The sequence below is a fragment of the Lepus europaeus genome, chromosome 11 (assembly GCF_033115175.1).
Source record: "Lepus europaeus isolate LE1 chromosome 11, mLepTim1.pri, whole genome shotgun sequence".
Taxonomy (NCBI): domain Eukaryota; kingdom Metazoa; phylum Chordata; class Mammalia; order Lagomorpha; family Leporidae; genus Lepus; species Lepus europaeus.
The window spans coordinates 1,915,144-1,934,465 of NC_084837.1; the positions used below are offsets into that span (position 1 = coordinate 1,915,144).

The 19,322-nt window shown below is 67.2% G+C and overlaps 2 protein-coding genes across 2 annotated transcripts; one reads left to right on the forward strand and one right to left on the reverse strand.

The window, feature by feature from the left end:
- Positions 1-439: 439 nt before the first annotated feature.
- On the reverse strand, positions 440-1,728 carry LOC133769736 (proline-rich protein 2-like). Its single transcript, XM_062204898.1, has 2 exons — positions 1,582-1,728; positions 440-1,435 (listed from the first exon to the last, which is right to left on the reverse strand). The coding sequence occupies exons 1-2, from the start codon at positions 1,726-1,728 to the stop codon at positions 440-442; spliced, it is 1,143 nt and encodes a 380-aa protein (XP_062060882.1).
- On the forward strand, positions 510-18,473 carry KLHL25 (kelch like family member 25). Its single transcript, XM_062204917.1, has 3 exons — positions 510-589; positions 11,660-13,458; positions 15,654-18,473. The coding sequence occupies exon 2, from the start codon at positions 11,669-11,671 to the stop codon at positions 13,436-13,438; it is 1,770 nt and encodes a 589-aa protein (XP_062060901.1). The 5' UTR covers positions 510-589; positions 11,660-11,668; the 3' UTR covers positions 13,439-13,458; positions 15,654-18,473.
- Positions 18,474-19,322: the final 849 nt, after the last annotated feature.

Genomic DNA, 19,322 nt, shown 5'->3' on the forward strand with positions numbered 1-19,322 from the left:
CTTATCACACAGGTCGCACACATAGACCCCCCCACACACCAACACCCACACCCACACCCACACACTCACACACACCCCGTAGCCACCGGGGCTCGCACCCCACACAGCAGGCCGGGCCGGCCGGGAAGCCCTGGGCTGAGCCTTGTGTGGACGCGCGGAGTGGGAACGCCTCGTCACGGACGCGCGTGACCCCCACGGGACTCTGCGGACGACCCCGCATCTCCGCAGTGGGCGATCCCGCCCCGACGCCGCGGTGGCAGCAGCTCAGTCCGTCGAAGTCTCTAGAACGTCCAGGCGGTCGGCGTCCGGCACCGGGGTGCGGGACCTGGCCCTTTAAGAATCCGGTCCCAGTCCTTCCACGCCCCGCCCCCCGCGGAACCGGCGCGGCTCGCACGCCCGGCCCCTCTCCTCGGCTGCCACGGGCTCGGCCGCCCGTCCGTCACAGGGGCGCGGCCTCTGATTGGCTGCGGCGCTTCGGGCCAGGAGGCGGGGCGGGCCGGCCGGAGAAAGTAGCTGCCGGCGGCGTCTCGGCGGTCCCGCGGCGGTTCGTCCGGCGGAGCGGAGTGGAGCGGAGCGGGCCGGGGTCTCGGTGAGTGCCGGGGCCGCCGCCCAGGGACGTGGCCCTTCCTGGGGCCGGGCGGCGCGCGGGAGCCAGGTGTCCACCGGCGGCCGCGGGACCCGCACCGGTCAGCCTGGCGGCGCGCGCCGCGGGTCTTTGTGGGCGAGCTTGGCGCTCCCGCGGGTGGGCCGGGGTCGGGGCGCGTCTCCGCGGGTGGGCCGGGGTCGCGGGCGGGCCGGGGTCGGGGCGCGTCTCCGCGGGTGGGCCGGGGTCGCGGGCGGGCCGGCGTCGGGGCGCTCCCGCGGGTGGGCCGGGGTCGCGGGCGGGCCGGGGACGGGGCGCTCCCGCGGGTGGGCCGGGGTCGCGGGCGGGCCGGGGTCGGGGCGCGTCTCCGCGGGTGGGCCGGGGTCGGGGCGCTCCGCCGCGCGTGGGCCGGGGTCGGGGCCCGCCCGCCGCGTCCTGGGTCTGCCCGCCCCGGCGGGGCCTCGCCAGCCGCTGCCTTCGGGAGCTGTGCCCGGGCCGGGCCTGCGGGTTCCGGCGGGAAGTTGCGTTCGGGCCGGCCGCGGACCCCGCACCGGGCCCCTGGCTGGGGGCAGAGGCGGTGCCCCGCGGCCGGAGCACTTGGCCCTCGTCGGGGGGCCCGCAGCTGACCGGAAGCAAGGCCCCCTCGGCCGGGGCGCCCCGAGCCGGCAGCGCGGAGCCCCGGGGTGCGGTGCGAGCCCGGTGCTGTTGGGACGCGGTTCCTGGGCGCCCTGGCTGCGGGGAGGCCGAGGCGGGTGCTGCCGGGCACCGGTCGGCCGTGTCCGTGCGGGGGCGAAGAGAAGACCCTCGGCTCAGAGGAGCGCAGCCCAGCGCGGGCTCCAGGCTAGCCGCCCCCTGGGGTCCCGGGAGAGCCCACCCCCGGACCGGAGACCCGCCGGAGGGGCTGGCAGAGGCAAATGAGGCGGGCAGTGAGGGGCACTGTCCAGCTGGAGGTAGCCGGCCGGGCGCGGGGGCCGGGGAGGGGGCTCACCTGCCCGCACCTGTCCTGTGCCTGCAGAGCTGACTGCGGCGTGGCCGCTGGGAGTGCGCTCTGCGCCGCGGGGGTTGGCGAAGGGGGCTCCCTGCTGCCCTGGGTCCCGGTCAGCCCCCACCCTCTTGAGCCCGTGGCCAGCCAGGGCTGTGGGCATGACAGACCCCACAGGGAGCCTCGCCGGGCCCTCCCTTCCCTGTGGCCTTCCTGCTGTCAACAACCCCCCACCCTGTCTTGGTGCCGGTGGCCGGGTAAGGGGTGGGTACTGTGGCTCATCATCCTCTTGTCAGATTTTAATATTTTCACTTAATTTGAAAGAGACACGGGTGGAGACGTTGAGTGAACCCGCTGGTTCTCCAGGGCTGGGCTCGGCCGGAGCCAGGACCCCAGCACCCCATTTGTGTCCTCCACGTGGGTGGCGAGGACCCAAGCCCCTGAGCTCCACCTGCTGACCACCCCCACCCCCGAGTTGCTCATTAGCAGGAGGCTGCATGGGCAGTGGAGTAGCCAGACCCGGGTGACCACAGTCCCGCCCTGGCCCTTAGGATGAGCACCATCTCTTCTGCACACACAGGCAATGTGCCGCCCCGGCCAGGCTCCTGCACGTGTCTGCAGGCTCCTGGGCTCCCTGGCCTCGGTTTGGTGTTCTGTGCAATGGGTGGGTGCCCCTCTACGAGCTGCTGTTGAGTTCTTCCAAGCCCTGATGTTCAGCATCGTGTGAGGCCTCGGTGCCTGCCGGCCCAGCTGGCATTCACGGGGGGCGGGGTTCGGGTTGCAGCACCACCTCTGCCGGGGGCTGTGGGTGACTTCCCTCCCCTTCCTGTACCCTGGCTTCCCCGGGTGTGGGGTCTTTCTCCTGGGGGTGACTCCAGGGGGACAGACGCTCGTCCCTCAGCCTTCCTGGGTGCCTGCCCAGAGCTGTGGGCGAGGGCGTGAAGGAGGTGGCATGTGGGTGACTCACTTCCCCAGGGCTGCTCCTGTGCTGGGACCTGGGCAGGGCGGTGGGAGCGCCGAGGCTCCCCTAGAGCAGACGGTGAGGCCTGGCCCCCGGGAGCCCCGGGCACAGAGCCGGGGCCGCCTCCTGGGAGAGGTGGACAGAGAGGAGGGGCCGAGCGCCCACGGCACCTCGCCTCACCCGCAGGACCAGCTGGGCGGCCCTCACCCAGCTTGGCTGCTTCCTGCTGTGCCTCTTGTGTCCCCGGGGAGGCTGACCGCAGATCAATCCAGGCTGATTGATCAATCCAGGGAATTAATTTCCTAATTACGCCGAGAGGAGCTTTCTCGTTGCAACCTCAGGACGCACGCCTGCGGGGACAGCAGCTGGCTGGCTGGTCTGCCGGGTGCCAGCGAGGGCCGAGGGTGGAGCGTTTGCTCTTCTAGGAAGCCGTGGCCGTTGCCTGAAGCGTCCAGACTCCTGGTGCTGCTGCCCCCAGGTGGCCCCTGAGGCCCAGGGCGGCAGGTGCCTCGACCCGTGGGTGGCTCTGCCTTTCAGGCCTCCTGGGTGGCGTGCACTGGGCTGGACCCTGGGGAAGGGGCTCCAGGAGGGCCCCTGCTTGCCCGAGGCAGGCCGGGCCCGGGGTGGACCCGTGCTCACGATGGCACGCGGCTGCCTCGGTTTCCCTGTTGGAAGGGAGAAGTGGCTACTGCTGGCCTCTTCTCTGCCAGCTCTGGGGTTCACGGCGGAGCCCAAGGCAGGGCCCACTCCCAGACCACAGGAGGCTGGCGGGGAAGTGGGCGTCTCTCGGGTGACATTTGCACCGGCGCCCAGCCCCTGTGGAGGCAGGGCCAGCCGGGCTGGGAGGAGTAGGTGACAGGGCGGGTGCAGGCTGCAGCCAGAGCACTCTGTGGTCTGTGGAAACCGATCCTTGGAGTTGTTTGTGTTAAATAACTTGCCAGGCGATCTATGTAAGAGATGGGCCACGGGCGGGAGTCCGCCTCCTCTGGGCCCTGCAGGCCCCCGTTCTATGATTGTTTTGGGTAACTCAGGGACCCCCTGTGGTCCACGGTGAGCCCCAGGGCACCCCACGGCCACACCGCTGTCCTCCACTGCCTGCCTCCCGGTGAGAGGCCTTGGGCCAAGCCTGCGTTCCCCTGTGTGTCTGAGCAGGGGTGAGGGTTCTGTGCCCTGTGCCCTCATGTGCGCCCGGTGTGCATGGTTTCCTTCTGATGCTAGGAGCTCCGATGGGGAGTCACCCCACCCCCACCCCGCTAATCCCTGCCCTGCTGTGCCGCTCTGTGCTTTGCATGGGAGAACATTCCGGAATGCTCTGTAGGCACGGGGCGGCTGTCACCAGTGAAGCCCTGTCTGGGGCCTGGAACCTTCCAGTGAACAGGCCCGGGGAGGGGCTGGGGCCTGCCTGGCCTGACCTGAGAGCGCCCTCAGGTCACCTGCAGGGGCAGCAGCACCCTCTCCTCCATGAGGAGGCTCAGCAGGGACACTGGCCAGCCTGACAGAGCTGAGCTCCGCTCGCCTCGAGTTTGTCTCCCCAGGCTCCCTGTGTCTCTGCCCAGCCAGAAGGTGCTAGAGCAGGGAGGCCGGTGGGAAGGCAGATCTGTGAGTGGGGGCTGCCTGGAGGGTGTCATTGCCGCTGGGGGTGGGACTCCCTGGGGAAGTGCAGCAGGGTTTGGCCATGCTGGGGACGGCTCAGCACCAAACCTCAGGGAGGCTGTTGCTGTCACCAGCCTGACCTGGTTGGGGTCTTACAGCCTCGGGGCGTGGGGCAGGGGGAACAGCAGGAGACCTGGGCGCAGCTCTTGGGGTTCCCAGGCAGGTGTTTCTGGGGGAGCGAGGGAGCTCTCACTGAGGGGGGCCATTCCCTCCCGGCTGGGGGAGGCGGGCAGAGCTGCTGTAGGAGTTGAAGTTGCTGTTGTGACCTCCCCGGGGACTTGGCCGCTGGCACAGTGAAGAGGAGAGAGTGGTGGGGCCAGCCGCCCGCCTGGCACTCAGCGCGGTCCTCTGCCGACGTCTCGGGACAGGACCTTGGGCAGGGGCAGCTGCCGCCCCATCCTGCTGCTGACAAAAGAGGCTCCCGCTGCCGGGCGTCCGGCAGGGCTGGGATTTGAGGGGGCACTGGTCACTCCGAGTGCCCTGTGCTGTGTGTGGACTGTGGGGTGCTTGCCACACTCCATCCAAGGAGAAACGCACCCCCGGGAGCCTGTGTGGAGACCCCAGTGCTGCTGGCCGATCCTGGTGTGTCCTGGTGACCCGGGTGGCAGAGGGGACGTGCAGGGGGCCGAGCCTGCCCTCGTGGGTGCCCAAGAGTGACCTCTTGTGTTGGTGATTCCGACATCTGCACGCCACTCAGGTGAGGCCGTGATGGGAGTGGAGTTCAGAGAGGGACGAGGCGGAGCTAGGACAGCCCCATAGGGAGGGGCTGGGCTGGGCGGTCAGCAGCTGACCGTCTGGCAGTGGAGTGGGGCAGTGGGCGGCACTCCGTGGGGCCTGCGGCACAGGGGATGACAGAGCGGGCCTGTGGGACCTTGCTGGCACACACCAGCGAGGGCGCTCCGTGGGCACCCCCGTGTCTGCTATAAATAGATGCGCTTCTGTCTTCAGAAATCCAGTGCAGCACCCACGCCACCTTGCCGCAGAGGCCCTGCGGGCACAGGGTGCAGGCGCAGCCCACCGTGGCCTGGGTGCTGGCTCCAGGGGTCCTGGGAGCTGAGCCGGCCCTGCTCCAGCAGAAGTCGCTCCCCTGAGAATTCTTAAAGGCAGGGTGCAGGGTAAGGGAGTCCCACCGCCCCGCATTCCTTTTTTTTTTTAAGATTTTTTTTCTTTCTTGAAAGGCACAGAAAGACAGGGAGAGGTCTTCCATCCCCTGGTTCACTCCCAGAATGGCCATCATGACCAGGGCTGGGCCAGGCTGAAGCCAGGAGCCAGGAGCTTCACCCGTTTCCCACACGGGTGCAGGAACTCAGGTGCTGGGGCCGCCTTCGCTGCCTCCGGGGTGCGCAAGCACAGACTGCAGCCGGCACCCCAGCACCACCGCGGGGTGGGCCCTGTCTCCATGGTAACACTAAGGCGCTGTTGCCCTCTTCCCAGATTCTCCCGCGTGAATGACTCGGTGAACCGTCGCTGCGCCAGTGATGGATGGATTCAGACAGGGCTCAAGTCCCTGTGGTCCCCGAGGGTGAGGGGGCCTGGGAGGGCCTGATTCCTTCCTGTTAGCTGACCAGGGCGGCACGCTGGACACGCTGCACGCAGGCAGGTGCACAGCCGCCCCCAGAGGTGTGGCAAGCCTTTGGTGCTCGGCACTGTGCCCGGAACAGAGCTCGGGTTTGAGTCCTGGCTCCTCCACGTCCAGACCAGCTCCCTGCTGAGGGAGGCTCCAGGGCGTGGGTCCCTGCCCCCACACGGGAGATGCACAGAGTCCTGGGTTTGTGCCTGCGGCCTGGCCCAGCCCTGACGTTGGGGCGAAGCAGCAGATGGCAGCTCTTTTTTGTCCCTCTTCCTTCAAAAGGAAAAAGGAAAAAAAGATGTTTTTGTGCAAAAACTTGAAATCCATGTGTGGTTTTTCATAATGTGCATTTTTCACAGACTTTTTGAAGATCCTATGTGTGCATGGATTTCAGAATTTTCTGAAATAAATTTCTTTTCATTTTCACAGACTTTTTGAAGTTCCCATATGTGAGAATGCAGCCACTACCCCAACCAAAATTGGTTGGAGACTTGGCCTGTGGAACCAGCTCTGGTTTGCACAGCCCCTGAGTGTATCCGTGGTGGTTAAGCTTCCTCTTGGTTTTCATTTGAAAATGGTAAATACCCCAGGCCCTGGCGCAGCGGTTAGGCTGCCACCTGCGGCACCAGCTTCCCATGTGGGCACCGGTTCAAGTCCTGGGAAAGCAGGGGAAGATGGCCCCTGCCACTCACCTGGGAGACCCAGAAGAAGCTCCTGGCTTCAGCTTGTGCCAGCCCCGGCTGTTGCAGCCATTTGGGGAGTGAACCAGTGGATATAAGATGCATCTCTGTAACTCTGCCTCTCAAACAAAGAAGTAAATCTTTAAAAAGAAAATGGCAAAGATCAAGAGGCAAAACTGCGTGAGAGAGGCCCTCGGGCCCTCAGTGAGGAGGAGCCCTGGACGGGGCCGTGGGGAGGGGAGCAAGGCCCTCGGGCCCTCAGGAAGAGCCCTGGACATGGGCCGTGGGGAGGGGCCCTGCACAGACCGCGCCCTGCTCTGGTCCCCTCGTCTCTCAGCAGCCCTGAGGAGCAGGCCGTGAGCAGGCCGTGAGCAGGTCGGGGATGAGGCGGGGGACCACGTGAGGTCGGGCAGCTCACAGCCCTGGCAGGGAGCTCCGGCAACCGGAGTTCGAAAGGTGGACCCTGGACCTGACGCGAGAGCGGGGGTCAGAGGGCGAGCCGAGAGTGCCAAGTGCCTGTCACCAGCCCGCCTGCCGCAGGTGTGTGCAGCACGGCAGGGTGCAGGAGCGGCGTACACGGCGGCTGGTGCACGCAGTGGGTCGCGTGTGCACGGTGTGTCACTGGTACCCAAGGCAGGTGCACGTGGGGGTTGGCTCTGTGTGGTGTGCGGCCTGTGGTGCCTGGTGGTGCACATGGCCGGGTGCTGTATGGTGCCGACGTTGGTAGGCGGTCTCGCCGTTCCCGTGTGAAAGCTGCTGTCCCGTGCACGGCCTGTTGCGCTTTCACTTGCCCAGCCGGCCGCTTCCTGTTCTGCTGGCTGTGTGGCGCCTGGCTCCGTGGCTCTGCCACGGATTATCTGCCCCTGCAGCTGCGCTGCCTTGGGAACCCCCTCTTGTGCAGGCACCAGAGGCCCAGGGCACCTGCCGGTGCTGCCAGCCGCACCCCGCGCCCTCCCGTCTCCCGACGTGCAGAGGCAGTGCCGTGGCTGCGGCCTAGGAACCAAGGAGCATTGTCGTGCTGCTGGGCCCCTGCGTGGGCAGCCCGGGGAGGGGCCGAGCGAGGGCGACGCCCACGGCAGTGACTGCCCAGTCACATGCCTGCTTTCCCATGCTGGGCGCAGGCCCTCGGAAGAGTCTGGGGGGGGGGGTGGAAATGGAGTTAAGACGATTATTTTGACACAAAGTAACTTTTAAAAATATTTGTTACTCGTCTATTTGAAAGGCAAGAGTTAGAGAGCACCAGGTCTGCCTGCTGGTTTTCTTCCTGAGTGGCCTCAATGGCCAGGCTGGGCCAGGCTGGAGCCGGGAGCCGGGAGCTCCACCTTGGTCTACCGCGTCTCCTGCCGCCTTCCCGGCGGCGTTAGCAGGTGGCTGGATGGGCTGCATCGCGGTGTCCAGGAATAGAACTGGTGCTCTGACACCGTGCCAGCCTTGCAGGGGCTGTTGAACCTGCTGCACCGCAGCGCCAGCCCTGGCATGGGGTTATTTTGAAACTCATACATAGTTTTTGCGCAATCCACATTTTCTGTGAGCTGCTCGAAGAGCCCTTGTCCTGCTTGTTGGTTTAAGTTGCCCTGGTGCCTCGGGCCAGTGGCATCCAGGCCAGGCCAGCGGTCACTGGGTCCTTTTGTGAGGATCCAGGCTGCCCCGGCGGCTCGGGGCCTCGGAGCTGGGTCCAGGCCGTCCTGCTGGCGAGGGCGCAGCCTCCACAGGAAGTCGTGCTTGCTCTGGGGGTCCTTTCAGCTGCTGGCCGTGCCCTGCTGAGAGCTTGTCCACTCTGCCACTGGGACACAGGTGCCCTTGTTGGCCATCTGGGGCGGGAGCTGGGGCGGCAGGTGGGCACAGGCAGCACCCCCTCGGCTGTGCAGGTGCCCGCCTGGGGGCCCCAGAATCATGGCATTTCCCCCGAGGGGACAGGGCAGGAACAAAGATGTTAGCGGGAAGAATCCCACAGCTGCCGAGTCGCCCGTCCACGCCCCGCGGCCGCTCAGTGTGTGTATTTCTGGAGGTAGAGGGAGGCACTGCCCGCCCCAGACCTCTCCAGACCCCTGCTCTGGCTTGTGCCCACCCCCGAGTCTTATACAGAGTGGGGTTCTTGTCCTGGGGCAGTGCAGCCTCCCCCGCCCTGTGAGAGTGCCCGTGTTGGGGCGTAGCCTGAGCTCATCGCTGCAACAGGACAGAGTGCCCAAGTGCCACTGCCCGGCTCGCTTGCCCCCTGGGAGCTGGCTCTCCCCAGGGAGGCAGGATGCCTGCACGTGCCGTGGGCTGGGGGTGTGGCCAGTCAGTCACCATGGTGGGGGACCCTGCAGGCCGGCCCCTGTCTGAGGAAGAGGTGGTAAGGCGCTGGCTGGGGACGGGAGGCTGTGCCCCAGCGTGGCCTTTCCACCCAGCAGGGGGCGGGGCTGCTCTGGCCGGACGAGTTGGCAGCTGGGGTGTGGGAGTGGCTCCCTGCGTCCGTGTCCCTCACAACTTTGTCCTCTTGGGGGTTCGCCGAGCCGGCCACGTAGAAGCTGGTCAGAGGGCAGAATCCTAGCACCGGAGCCTGACAGGTGCCCAAGGCTGAGGCTCACAAACCAGCCCCTCTGCCCTTGGTGCCTGGGGGAGGGGAGCTGGGACCGGCAGCTTGCCATGGCTGCTCCCGCTGTGGTGGGGCTGAGCCCCTGGGCAGGCACGGGGACCAGAGTTTCCTGCTGGCTGTCACTCCTATCCCTGCAGAGCCCCTGGTGGGATCTGGGAGGGCTCTGCTGGAAGCCCCTCCCCGGCACCGCCTCCTGCAGCCTCTCCAGCCCCAGCAGGCAGGGCTCCCGGGCGGTGGGTGCCGGGACAGGAAGGGAGATGCCTCCTCCCCTGCTGGGGTAGCAGAGGAATGAGGGGCTGCCCTGGGGGAGTCCCTGGGCCTTGGCTGCTTGTCAGGAAAGCGGCTGCTGTGGTGGGGCGCTGGCTGTGGCGCTGTGGCCATGCACGACCCTGTGCAGGTTTCTCGCACACGGAGGCCCGGGCGCCTCCAGGCGGAAATCCAGCCCCAGGGTGCTGGGGAGTGGGGACCAGTGCTCATACCCAAGGCCACGAGGGCCGGGTTGGCGGCAGCCCTGAGACAGTTGCTGGCACCTGGGAGCCACACGGAGCTGCCTGCCTTGAGACTCGCCGACACAGCTGGCGGAGGAGGTGGGAGGGAGTCCCGCCCCAGCTAGGCTTCAGGCTTCCCGAGGGCAGCACCTGAGGGCCCCTTTTATGGCCTCTACGCATTCCTTTGGGAGTGGTGGCCAGGGGTCCAGCCCCAGGAAAGCTCGCAAGTCCCCTGGAGGTGTCACCCCCGGCAGCAGGTGGCAGCCTTGGGTCAGCCATCTGGGCGAGGAGCCTGCGTCGCCGCTCCAGAACACATCTCCGTATAGACCCGCCCTTCCTCGTCTCAGCTGGGTACGTGGAGAGGGTGGGGTGTCAGGGCCCCGGGAGGGGCGGCTGCCCGATCCAGTGGCCACCACCGCCCACGGTGGAGCACTCGCTGCTGTCCCTAGCCGGCCCTGCAGGCTGGATGTTCTGCATAGTGACGACGCGGGCTGTGTCCCTGGCAGGGGGAGGGATGGACGGGTCCATCCGGCAGATGCCGTGACCGTGGTGCTATGGCCACATGGGCTCTGCACATAGCAAAAAGCCGAGCAGGGACTGGCACGGTGAGGGTGGCCGTGCCTCGTCAGTGGTGCTGCGAGTCGGCTGGGGACCGACCCGCCGCTTGGGGGCAGCATCGTGCAGGAGGCGGCGGGGGAGCTGGGCAGTGGGTGCTGCGCTGGCCTTGTCTGGCGGCTCCGCAGTGTGCACTCAGCCAGACCCCCATCGGCTGTGCCCCTCAGGGCCAGGGGGCTGCTCTGCCAGGCTTTGTCCCTCCAGAGGGCTGGCCAGGCCCGGGGGCAGCTGCCTTGGGAACGTGGACCTGGGGGTTGCCAGGCCAGGCAAGCTGAGGAGCTCACTGGATAGGCTTGGAGCATGCAGTCCACGTGTGGCTCTGGACAAAGCAGGCCCTGCCCTGGCCAGGCCTGTGGCTCCCTTGGAGCAGGTGTGGTGGCCATGGTCGCTCTGGAGGGGTGGGGCACTCGGGGCAGCATGAGCCTGGTTCATCAGTGGCCTGGGACCCGTGGAGTGAGGGAGCACTTGGGAGCCAGGCTTGGGGGGTCTCCTGCTTCTCGCTTTCCCAGCCCTGCCCCGGTCTCCTAGCATGGTCTGGAGAGACTCAGACTGTCCTGGGCCCTGGGGCGGGAGAGGAGGAGGCAGGAAAGTGTCCAGTTACGGAGGGGCGGCCGCCAGGAGCCGCTACAGGGGCTGGGGCTCAGCCTCTGGGGCCCGAGTGAGGGCAGCCTGGCTCTGGGACGGAAACACTCGGGGGGCGCGGAGGCCTGGGCAGGACAGGCTTCCACTTCTAGATGGGAGTCGGAGCGGCAAGGGCCTGGTGCCTGCCCCACCTGGGCCCAGAGCCAGGCCCGCGCCCCGCAGCTGACCGCTGGCTCCTCAGGAAGGAGAGGCAGGGCCTCGGCCCAGACCTGGAGGTGAAGCGCAGAGACCCTGGCGCCCGTTTGCCGCTGCCCGCGCGGAAAGGGCGTGGTCCGGGCGCCCGACGGTGGCTCGGGGCGGTTTCTCTCCAGGCCGTGGGCTTTGCTGCCTTTTGGCTGAGCCTCGTTTCCACAGCCCTCGGCCGGGGTCTTGGTTGTGCCGACCGTGGGAGTGTGATGAGTGCCTTGCTGTCCCGACCCCCACCCCGTCCACGTTCAGTCCAGGTGGAGTCAAGGCCAAGGTGCTCAGGTTGCCCAGGTTCAGGCAGGGCCTGGGGGTGGGGGCCTACAAGGCCCCGGATGCATAGTCCCTGGGAGGGGGGCAGTGAGCGAGGGCACCACACTGGGGCACCACCGGCCTGTCTCGGTCAGCCTGCCTACTCCACGTCCTCACATGTCCAGGCCTAGGATTACAAGAGTACGTGGCTATGCAGGCCACGTGTGGCCGGTACCAGGTGGAGCCCAGCTCAGGGCTGCTCGCAGGTGCTGTCTCTGAAGTTCCCATAGCAGGTGCTGCAGGAGGCCAGTCTCCTGGGGCCGGCCGTAGAACTGGGTGGCCTGCATGGGCGCCCTGGCTCTGCCTCTGAGGCTGTCCCCAGGGTGGGGTGGGGGAGGGTCCCTGATGCCCGCCCAGCCAGGTCTGCGGGGGCCAGGCTGCCAGGGCCGCTCACCGTGCCTCGTCCCCACAGGTCGGCACCATGTCGGTCAGCGTCCATGAGACCCGGAAGTCGCGGGGCAGCTCGGGCTCCATGAACATCACGCTCTTCCACAAGGCCTCGCACCCCGACTGCGTGCTGGCCCACCTCAACACGCTGCGCCAGCACCGCGTGCTCACGGACGTCACGCTCTGGGCCGGCGGCCGCGCCTTCCCCTGCCACCGCGCCGTGCTGGCCGCCTCCAGCCGCTACTTTGAGGCCATGTTTAGCCATGGGCTGCGGGAGAGCCGGGACGACACGGTGGACTTCCAGGACAACCTGCACCCCGAGGTGCTGGAGCTGCTGCTGGACTTCGCCTACTCGTCGCGCATTGTCATCAACGAGGAGAACGCCGAGTCGCTGCTGGAGGCGGGCGACATGCTGCAGTTCCCCGACGTGCGCGACGCCGCGGCCGAGTTCCTGGAGAAGAACCTGCTGCCCTCCAACTGCCTGGGCACGCTGCTGCTGGCCGACGCGCACCAGTGCCGCCGGCTGCACGAGTTCTCCTGGCGCATGTGCCTGCTGCACTTCGAGACCGTGTGCCGGGGCGACGACTTCCACGGGCTGTCCAAGGACGCGCTGCTCGGCCTCATCTCCAGCGACGAGCTGGAGGCCCAGGACGAGCGGGCCGTGCTCGAGGCCGTGCTGCAGTGGGTGAAGCACGACCTGGAGCGGCGCCGGGCGCACCTGCCCGAGCTGCTGCACGCCGTGCGGCTGGCCCTGCTGCCCTCCGACTGCCTGCGGGAGGCGGCGGCGGCTGAGGCCCTGCTCATGGCGGACGAGCGCACCCGGCTCCTGGTGGACGAGGCCCTGCGTTGCAAGACCAGGATCCTGCAGAACGACGGCGTGGTCACCAGCCCGTGCGCCCGGCCACGCAAGGCCGGCCACACACTGCTCATCCTGGGCGGGCAGACCTTCATGTGCGACAAGATCTACCAGGTGGACCACAAGGCCAAGGAGATCATCCCCAAGGCCGACCTGCCCAGCCCCCGCAAGGAGTTCAGTGCCTCGGCCATCGGCTGCAAGGTCTACGTGACGGGGGGCCGGGGCTCCGAGAACGGGGTCTCCAAGGACGTGTGGGTGTACGACACTGTGCACGAGCAGTGGTCCAAGGCGGCGCCCATGCTGATCGCGCGCTTCGGCCACGGCTCGGCCGAGCTGGAGCACTGCCTGTACGTGGTGGGTGGCCACACGGCCCTGGCGGGGGTCTTCCCTGCCTCGCCCTCCGTGTCCCTGAAGCAGGTGGAGAGGTACGACCCCAGCGCCAACAAGTGGGTGATGGTGGCCCCGCTGCGGGACGGCGTCAGCAACGCTGCCGTGGTGAGCGCCAGGCTCAAGCTCTTCGTGTTTGGGGGGACCAGCATCCACCGCGACATGGTGTCCAAGGTCCAGTGCTACGACCCCGCGGAGAACCGCTGGAGCATCAAGGCTGAGTGCCCCCAGCCGTGGCGCTACACGGCCGCCGCCGTCCTGGGCAGTCAGATCTTCATCATGGGCGGCGACACGGAGTTCACGGCCGCCTCCGCCTACCGCTTCGACTGCGAGAGCAACCAGTGGACGCGTGTCGGGGACATGACGGCCAAGCGCATGTCCTGCCACGCCCTGGCCTCGGGCAACAAGCTGTACGTGGTGGGGGGCTACTTCGGGACGCAGCGGTGTAAGACCCTGGACTGCTATGACCCCACGTCGGACACGTGGAGCTGCGTCACCACCGTGCCGTACTCGCTCATCCCCACGGCCTTTGTCAGCACCTGGAAGCACCTGCCTGCCTGAGGGGTGTGCACAGCCCACAGGTGAGCGCGGAGGCCGGGGGGTGCCCCGGCTGCGGCCTCCGTGGCTTTGTTTTTTTCTGGGAAAGGGATGGGGGGGGCAGCCGGGGGGCAGCAGTGGGGCTGGAGGCTCCGGCACCTGTGGGCGTGGCTGCTCATGAGGCTGGCTGGCAGGTGTGTTGGCCCTGCCCTCCTGTCCGCTGGGAAGTAGGTCACCTCTCGGAAGCTGGGGCGAGGCCCGGCCCCTGCTGCACACCCAGGCCTGGGCCTCTGCACACCTGGAGCTCCCTGGGGTGCTGCTGTGAGGACTGAGGCCCAGGGACCACCATAGTGTCCACCTGGGGTAGCCGTGGTCACTTGTGTCCCTACCTGTCCTGCCGCTGAGGTGGAGCGAGGTCTTTCACAGCAAGTGGGCATCCCTTGGTCCTGGGAGGTTCGTGTATGGAGATGGGGGAAGGAGATTGCCCATGGCCCGCCTGGTGCCTTCTGGGAGTGGCAGAGCTGGCCCAGCAGCGCGAATGACTGGTGGGTGCGAGGGGGGTTTTGTTTGGAGCCACGCGCCCTGGGCACACCTGCCCCACACTCCCATGCTCAGGGACAGGCGCTGGCCGGCCCAGGTCCCGGGGCCCTGTCGGGAGCCGGCCTGGACCAAGGATGCAGTGGCCGCGAACACTCAGCCGAGCACCGGTGGTCTCTGCTCGCTGGGCTCTGGTCTCCGTGCTGGACAGAGCTCAGGCGGAGACACGGGCTCAGCAGCACAGTGAGGTCCAATGGGCGGGGCATCCGTCAGGAGGGGTGGGCGCCTCCCCAGGTGGAATCAGAGAGAACGCACTGCCAGGCCGAGCGGGCGGCTCGGGAGGCTGGGGCTCCCGAGGGAGGGGGCCGGTGCTTCCCGCCAGACCCCACTCCCTGGACAGAGGTTGCTGGTGTGAAGCAGGTGGAGCCTCGGGAGGGACTCACTCCCCGGGGGCAGCAGGCGGGGCAGCCCCTGGGTGCCAGGCACTGTCCTGGGAGGGGGAGGCTGTGACCGCCCAGGTGTTCTCAGGGCCTGGGCAGGACTTTGTCATGGGAAACACGGGGCTGCCCCGTTCCTGTCCCCAGGAGCCATGCTGTCCTCGGCCCCTCTCCCGCACACAGGCTGCCTGCGTGACAATGCGGTCAGCACAGGGCAGCGTGGCCGTCTCTGGCCCTGCCCTGGCCTTCAGTCCTCCTGTGCCCACGGAGCGGCCTCCGGGAGCCAGACCTGCGGCGGTAGCCTCCTGGGCTCCTGCTCGCCAGGCCGGGTCCCCTGCGGCTGCCGTGTGCGTTCCGAGTCGGCCCGGCAGTGGTGGCAGTGGGGGGAGCAGCTGGCCGGCCTGGGCAGAAGCGGAGCTGTCCCTCTGCGGTGGCGCCTAGGTTGGGCCTCTGTCCGCACCGCACAGCGCCAGGCCCTCGGGGATGGGTAGTAAGTGGATGGCCTTGCCTTCCTCCTGGCCCTCCCCCGCCGTGCCCAGGCTGCCTCGGTCCTGACCGAGCACGGGGCGGCGTCCAGCTGAGGGAATCACCCAGCACATCCTGGCCTGCCCGGGAGGCCCCTCCTCCACGGGCGGCGGGGTGTGTGGGGCCCTCTGTGGCCTGCACGTGGGGTGCACATGGGGGCACCCGGCCCCTTCTGCTGGCTGTGTCTGAACTTGACCGTCTGGGAGCTCTCTCTGGCCAAGGCAGCCCTCCTCGGGGCTGGGCGGAGCCTCGCAGCGCTGCCAGCGCCAGGAATGACCACACAGCCAGTCGGCTCCTGCCCTTGCTTCTCGGATGCGGTTCCGGCAGACCCGCCATCCTCTCTCCCAGGCCTCTGCTGCTCAGAGTGGACGCACCCCGAGAGTGCCGCCGGGACCAGAGCCGTGGGGCCGTCCTTACAGCCTGCCCCATAGCCTCCGTCTGACGGCAGGGCCGGCCGGGCCTCGCCCTTCCTGGTCCTGCCCCACATGCCTACTTCTCCGATTCCCACCTCAGTGCCTCTGCACGTGCGGTTCCCGTCGGTTCCCGTCGGTTCCCCTCAGGCCAGCTTCTCCGGTTAAACGTCACTTCCTGTCTCGGCGTTTCCCTACCTCACGTTGGCAGGCCGACCTGTGCTTTCCCTCGGAGGCCGATGGGCCCGGGGTGCAGGAACGGGCGACTGTCCCGGGCTGAGGCCACGCGGGGCGGCGTGGCCGCTGACTCCTCCCTTCTCTCCTCCACAGCCGCCCGCGCCATCACAGGACTCTGTGCCGCGGCCGCCGCCGGCTCTGCCCGTCCTGGGAGCGGCCTCAGAGGAGAAGCAGAGCGCCAGTGCCGCCCGCCCGAGGGCGCGGCTGCCTCCAGGCAGACTCCTGTGGAGATGCGGCTCCTGGGTGCGCCGGTGGCCGGGGCCGTGCTGGGGCCCAGGACACAGCGGGGCTGTGTGCCCGCGGTGACCGCCAGAAGCTCCGGTAGTAAACGTGCAGGGCCTCAAGGTCCTGTGGGAGATTCTTGCCCCCCTCCCCCGCCCCCCAGCCCCAGCCCAGTGCCCACTTGGCCCACTGAGGACCTGCCCCAGGGCCCTGCCCAGCTGGGCCCACCTCACAGCGAGGACCCCTCACCACCGTGGGCCTGCCCTCAGATGGGGACCTGCTCTCGGGACGGGGAGGCCCCAGCGAGGACGCCGACTCCCAATCACGGTGGCCCCAGACCTGCCTGATGCCGGGCCTGGCCTAGGCTCCCCCCGCTCCTGCAGACGGTGCCCCGGGCCAGCAGCGGAGGCCTGGTCCTCACCCTGAGCCAGCGCAGTAGAAGGGGTTCCTGGGAAGGGCCCAGACCTGCTGGCACACCAGCCTGCAGTGTCCCTACCCCCAGGTCCAGACCTGTGGGCACCTTTTGAGTTGGGGCCTTTGCCTTGGGTTTCCCATTGCTGGCGAAAGAGCCCAAAGCACAGGCTGCTCCCCGGGGCGCGGCACTTCCAAGCACAGGACCCAGCCCGGTGCTGCCTCCGTTTGCCAACTTAATAAAGAGAGTTGAGAAGGTCTCTGTGTGCCTTGGCCCCCGTGCCGACGTGGGTGGGGGCTGCTTCGGTTCCCATCCCCCACTAGGGCCCAGCGCCTACAGCGCCATGGGGCCCGGGGAGGCGGTAGCTGCCTTCGATGCCTGCTGCTGTCCCAGTGGTGAGTGCCAGGAGCCGATGCTTTCGTGTCTCCTGTGCAGCCCACGTTGCGCTCTGGAAGCCCTGCCCCAGGGCCGGCGGGCACACGGCCTCGGAGGTCGCGCCTCCCTGAAGCCAGAGCCAGCAGCTGCAGGCTGTGCCCAGGCTCAGACCCAGCAACACTGCCTTCCTGGACTCCCACGCCACGGGGGCAGGGCGGGCTTGGTGGGGACACAGGGCGCCAGTGTCCTGCCAGTGCCCCTCCACCAGGCGTCTGGTGCTTGGTTAGGACCCCGTGCCCCACAGGGCAGGGCCTGGGTTTGTGGCCTGGGCCCACTTCGGGTTCCAGCCTCCCACTCATCACATCCTGGGAGGCAGCAGGGCTCGAATGTTTGGGTCTCGCAGCCACGTGTGGCTCCTGGCTTCGGCCTGGCCGGCCCCGGCTCTTGTGGGCATTTGTGGAGTGAACTGGCAGATGGAGGCTCTGTCTGCGCCCTTCAAGTGAACAGTGAGAACCAATCGTTGGCTTCTGAGACGGCCGTGGCGCTTGTGCCGGGTTAGCAGGTGGCTGAGTGGCAGGGTCTTTGTGTTCTGGAAGATGCACTCACTGGTGCCAGGAGGGGCTGGGTGGGGACGCCCTGGTGTGAACCGGGCTCCTGGGCCCACGTGAGAAAGCAGCTTCGCAGAGACCTCGCTGACGCCGGGTAGATGATGTGTTAAATTGTACGCCATTGGGGCCGGCGCCGGGGCTCACTTGGTTAATCCTCCACCTGCAGTGCTGGCATCCCATATGGGGGCCGGATTCTGTCCCAGTTGCTCCTCTTCCAGTCCGCCTCTCTGCTGTGGCCCGGGAAGGCAGTGGAGGATGGCCCAAGTGCTTGGGCCCTGCACCCACATGGGAGACCAGGGGAAGCACCTGACTCCTGGCTTCGGATCAGCACAGCGCCAGCTGTAGTGGCCATTTGGGGGGTGAAACAATGGAAGGACGACCTTTCTCTCTGTCTATAACTCTACCTGTCAAAAAAATAAATAGTACGCAGTGATAAAAGGTGACACGTGTGTATCCCTGTGGTGGTGGCCGTCGCCCGTGTCATGTGCTGGCCCCAGAAGGTACAGCTTGGCGGTTTTCAGGACAGACACGGTGGTGCAGCCGTCATCACGGTCAGATTTAGGATAGCACTGTTCCCTCCAGGCTGGCCCAGCCCACCATGGGCACCTGTGCCTCAGGCTGACCATGCACATGGCAGTGTGCCAGGCTCAGACGCTGCCAGCCGCCCGGCAGCCCCGAGCCCCGTGAGCCGGCCGCACGGTAACCATCCGAGTCCGCATTGTCAGCGTGGCCCCAGCAGCATCGGAATGCTGTGGAGCGCGAGCTCGCACAGGTTCTCTAACAGCCACGGCGTTACTCTAAAACAGCGCAGAAACATGGGAGCTGTGGAGACGCGTGGTGAAGTCCCAGTGCTGAGCGCGCGAGTGAGGCCCCCACACCCAGCACGGCCTCCGACTTGCCAAGTGTGCACACGGGGGAGCTTGGGAAGACGGTGGGGAGCTTTCGCATTTGAGAGGCTGAAGAGCCAGGCGCTCGGTCCAGGTCTCCCACCCTGAGCCGTCGCCGGTGCCCTCCGGGTCCAACTTAGCAGGGAGCTGGTGTCAGGCGCAGCAGCCGAGTCTCGGTGGCCGGGTGTGGGATGCGAGTGCCTCGCTAGGCCAGACGCCTGCCCACGTTGGGGGTCCTAGTGAAAGGTGGCGGCGTGGTTTATTCTGGGCTGTGGGATTACAGGTGTTTGCAAATGTTTAAAAAATCACATCTCAACTTTCCCCAGCCATTGTGGCCACGTGAGGAGTGAATGAGCAGATGAAGAGTCTAACTCTACCCTTCAAATAAATATATTTAAATAAAAATTTAAACACAGCACTGGCGTTGATACATCCTCTTTAGCTAATCATAAGATCGTCATCAAGTTTCCGCGCTGACACCTTCATTCCCGGCATGCACCTGGCCCTTTCCAAGACAAGGAAATGGGTGGTTCTGGGGCCCCGCCCAGACAGGCCTGTGCCTGCACCTCCAGGCGTGCCCGTCCCCCCGGGAGTGTGTGCTTCACTTCGCTGGCAAATCAGCTCGCTTCTCCGCTGGCCGTCACTGAGTCAGAGGCGAGAGCCTGGAGCCAGTCACCCAGAGTTCCATGAGGTTGTGGAAGGGAGGTTCCTGTGGGCAGCCCAGTGAGTGCCTGCCCAGGAGGACCCCTCCCGGGACAGAACAGGGACGGACAGGCTCTGCCTGGATGAACCCAGAACCATCAGGGCTCCTGACACTGCACCCGGAGGCCGCCATCCAGGGAATGCCGCGTGCGTCCATGCTGCAGCCTGCGAGGTCTCTTACAGAAACCGCAGAGGGCACGCGGCACCCTGTCTGATGCGGAGATGAAGCTCCGCGAGGCTGAGCCGTTGTTTCAGGATACATGGGCAGGAGCGGCAGAGCTGCCGGGGCTGTTTTGAGGGGGAGAGGCGGGGCGATGGGGTTCCCAGCCATCCCAGCCCCGGTGGCAGGGAGGCTGGACCTTGGCCACTTCCCGGCACCCATGCACCGGAGCCTTGGATGGGAAATGTGGACCAGGGGCCTGGGGAGGGGGGCGGGGCAGCGGCAGGGCTGGGTGGGCGTGGGTTTGCCTGGCACCGGAGGTGGCTGGTGGGCAGGAGCCGAGCTCAGCCAGCTGAACCCGCACAGCTCTGCTGGACACTGCCCGGCAGCAGCCCC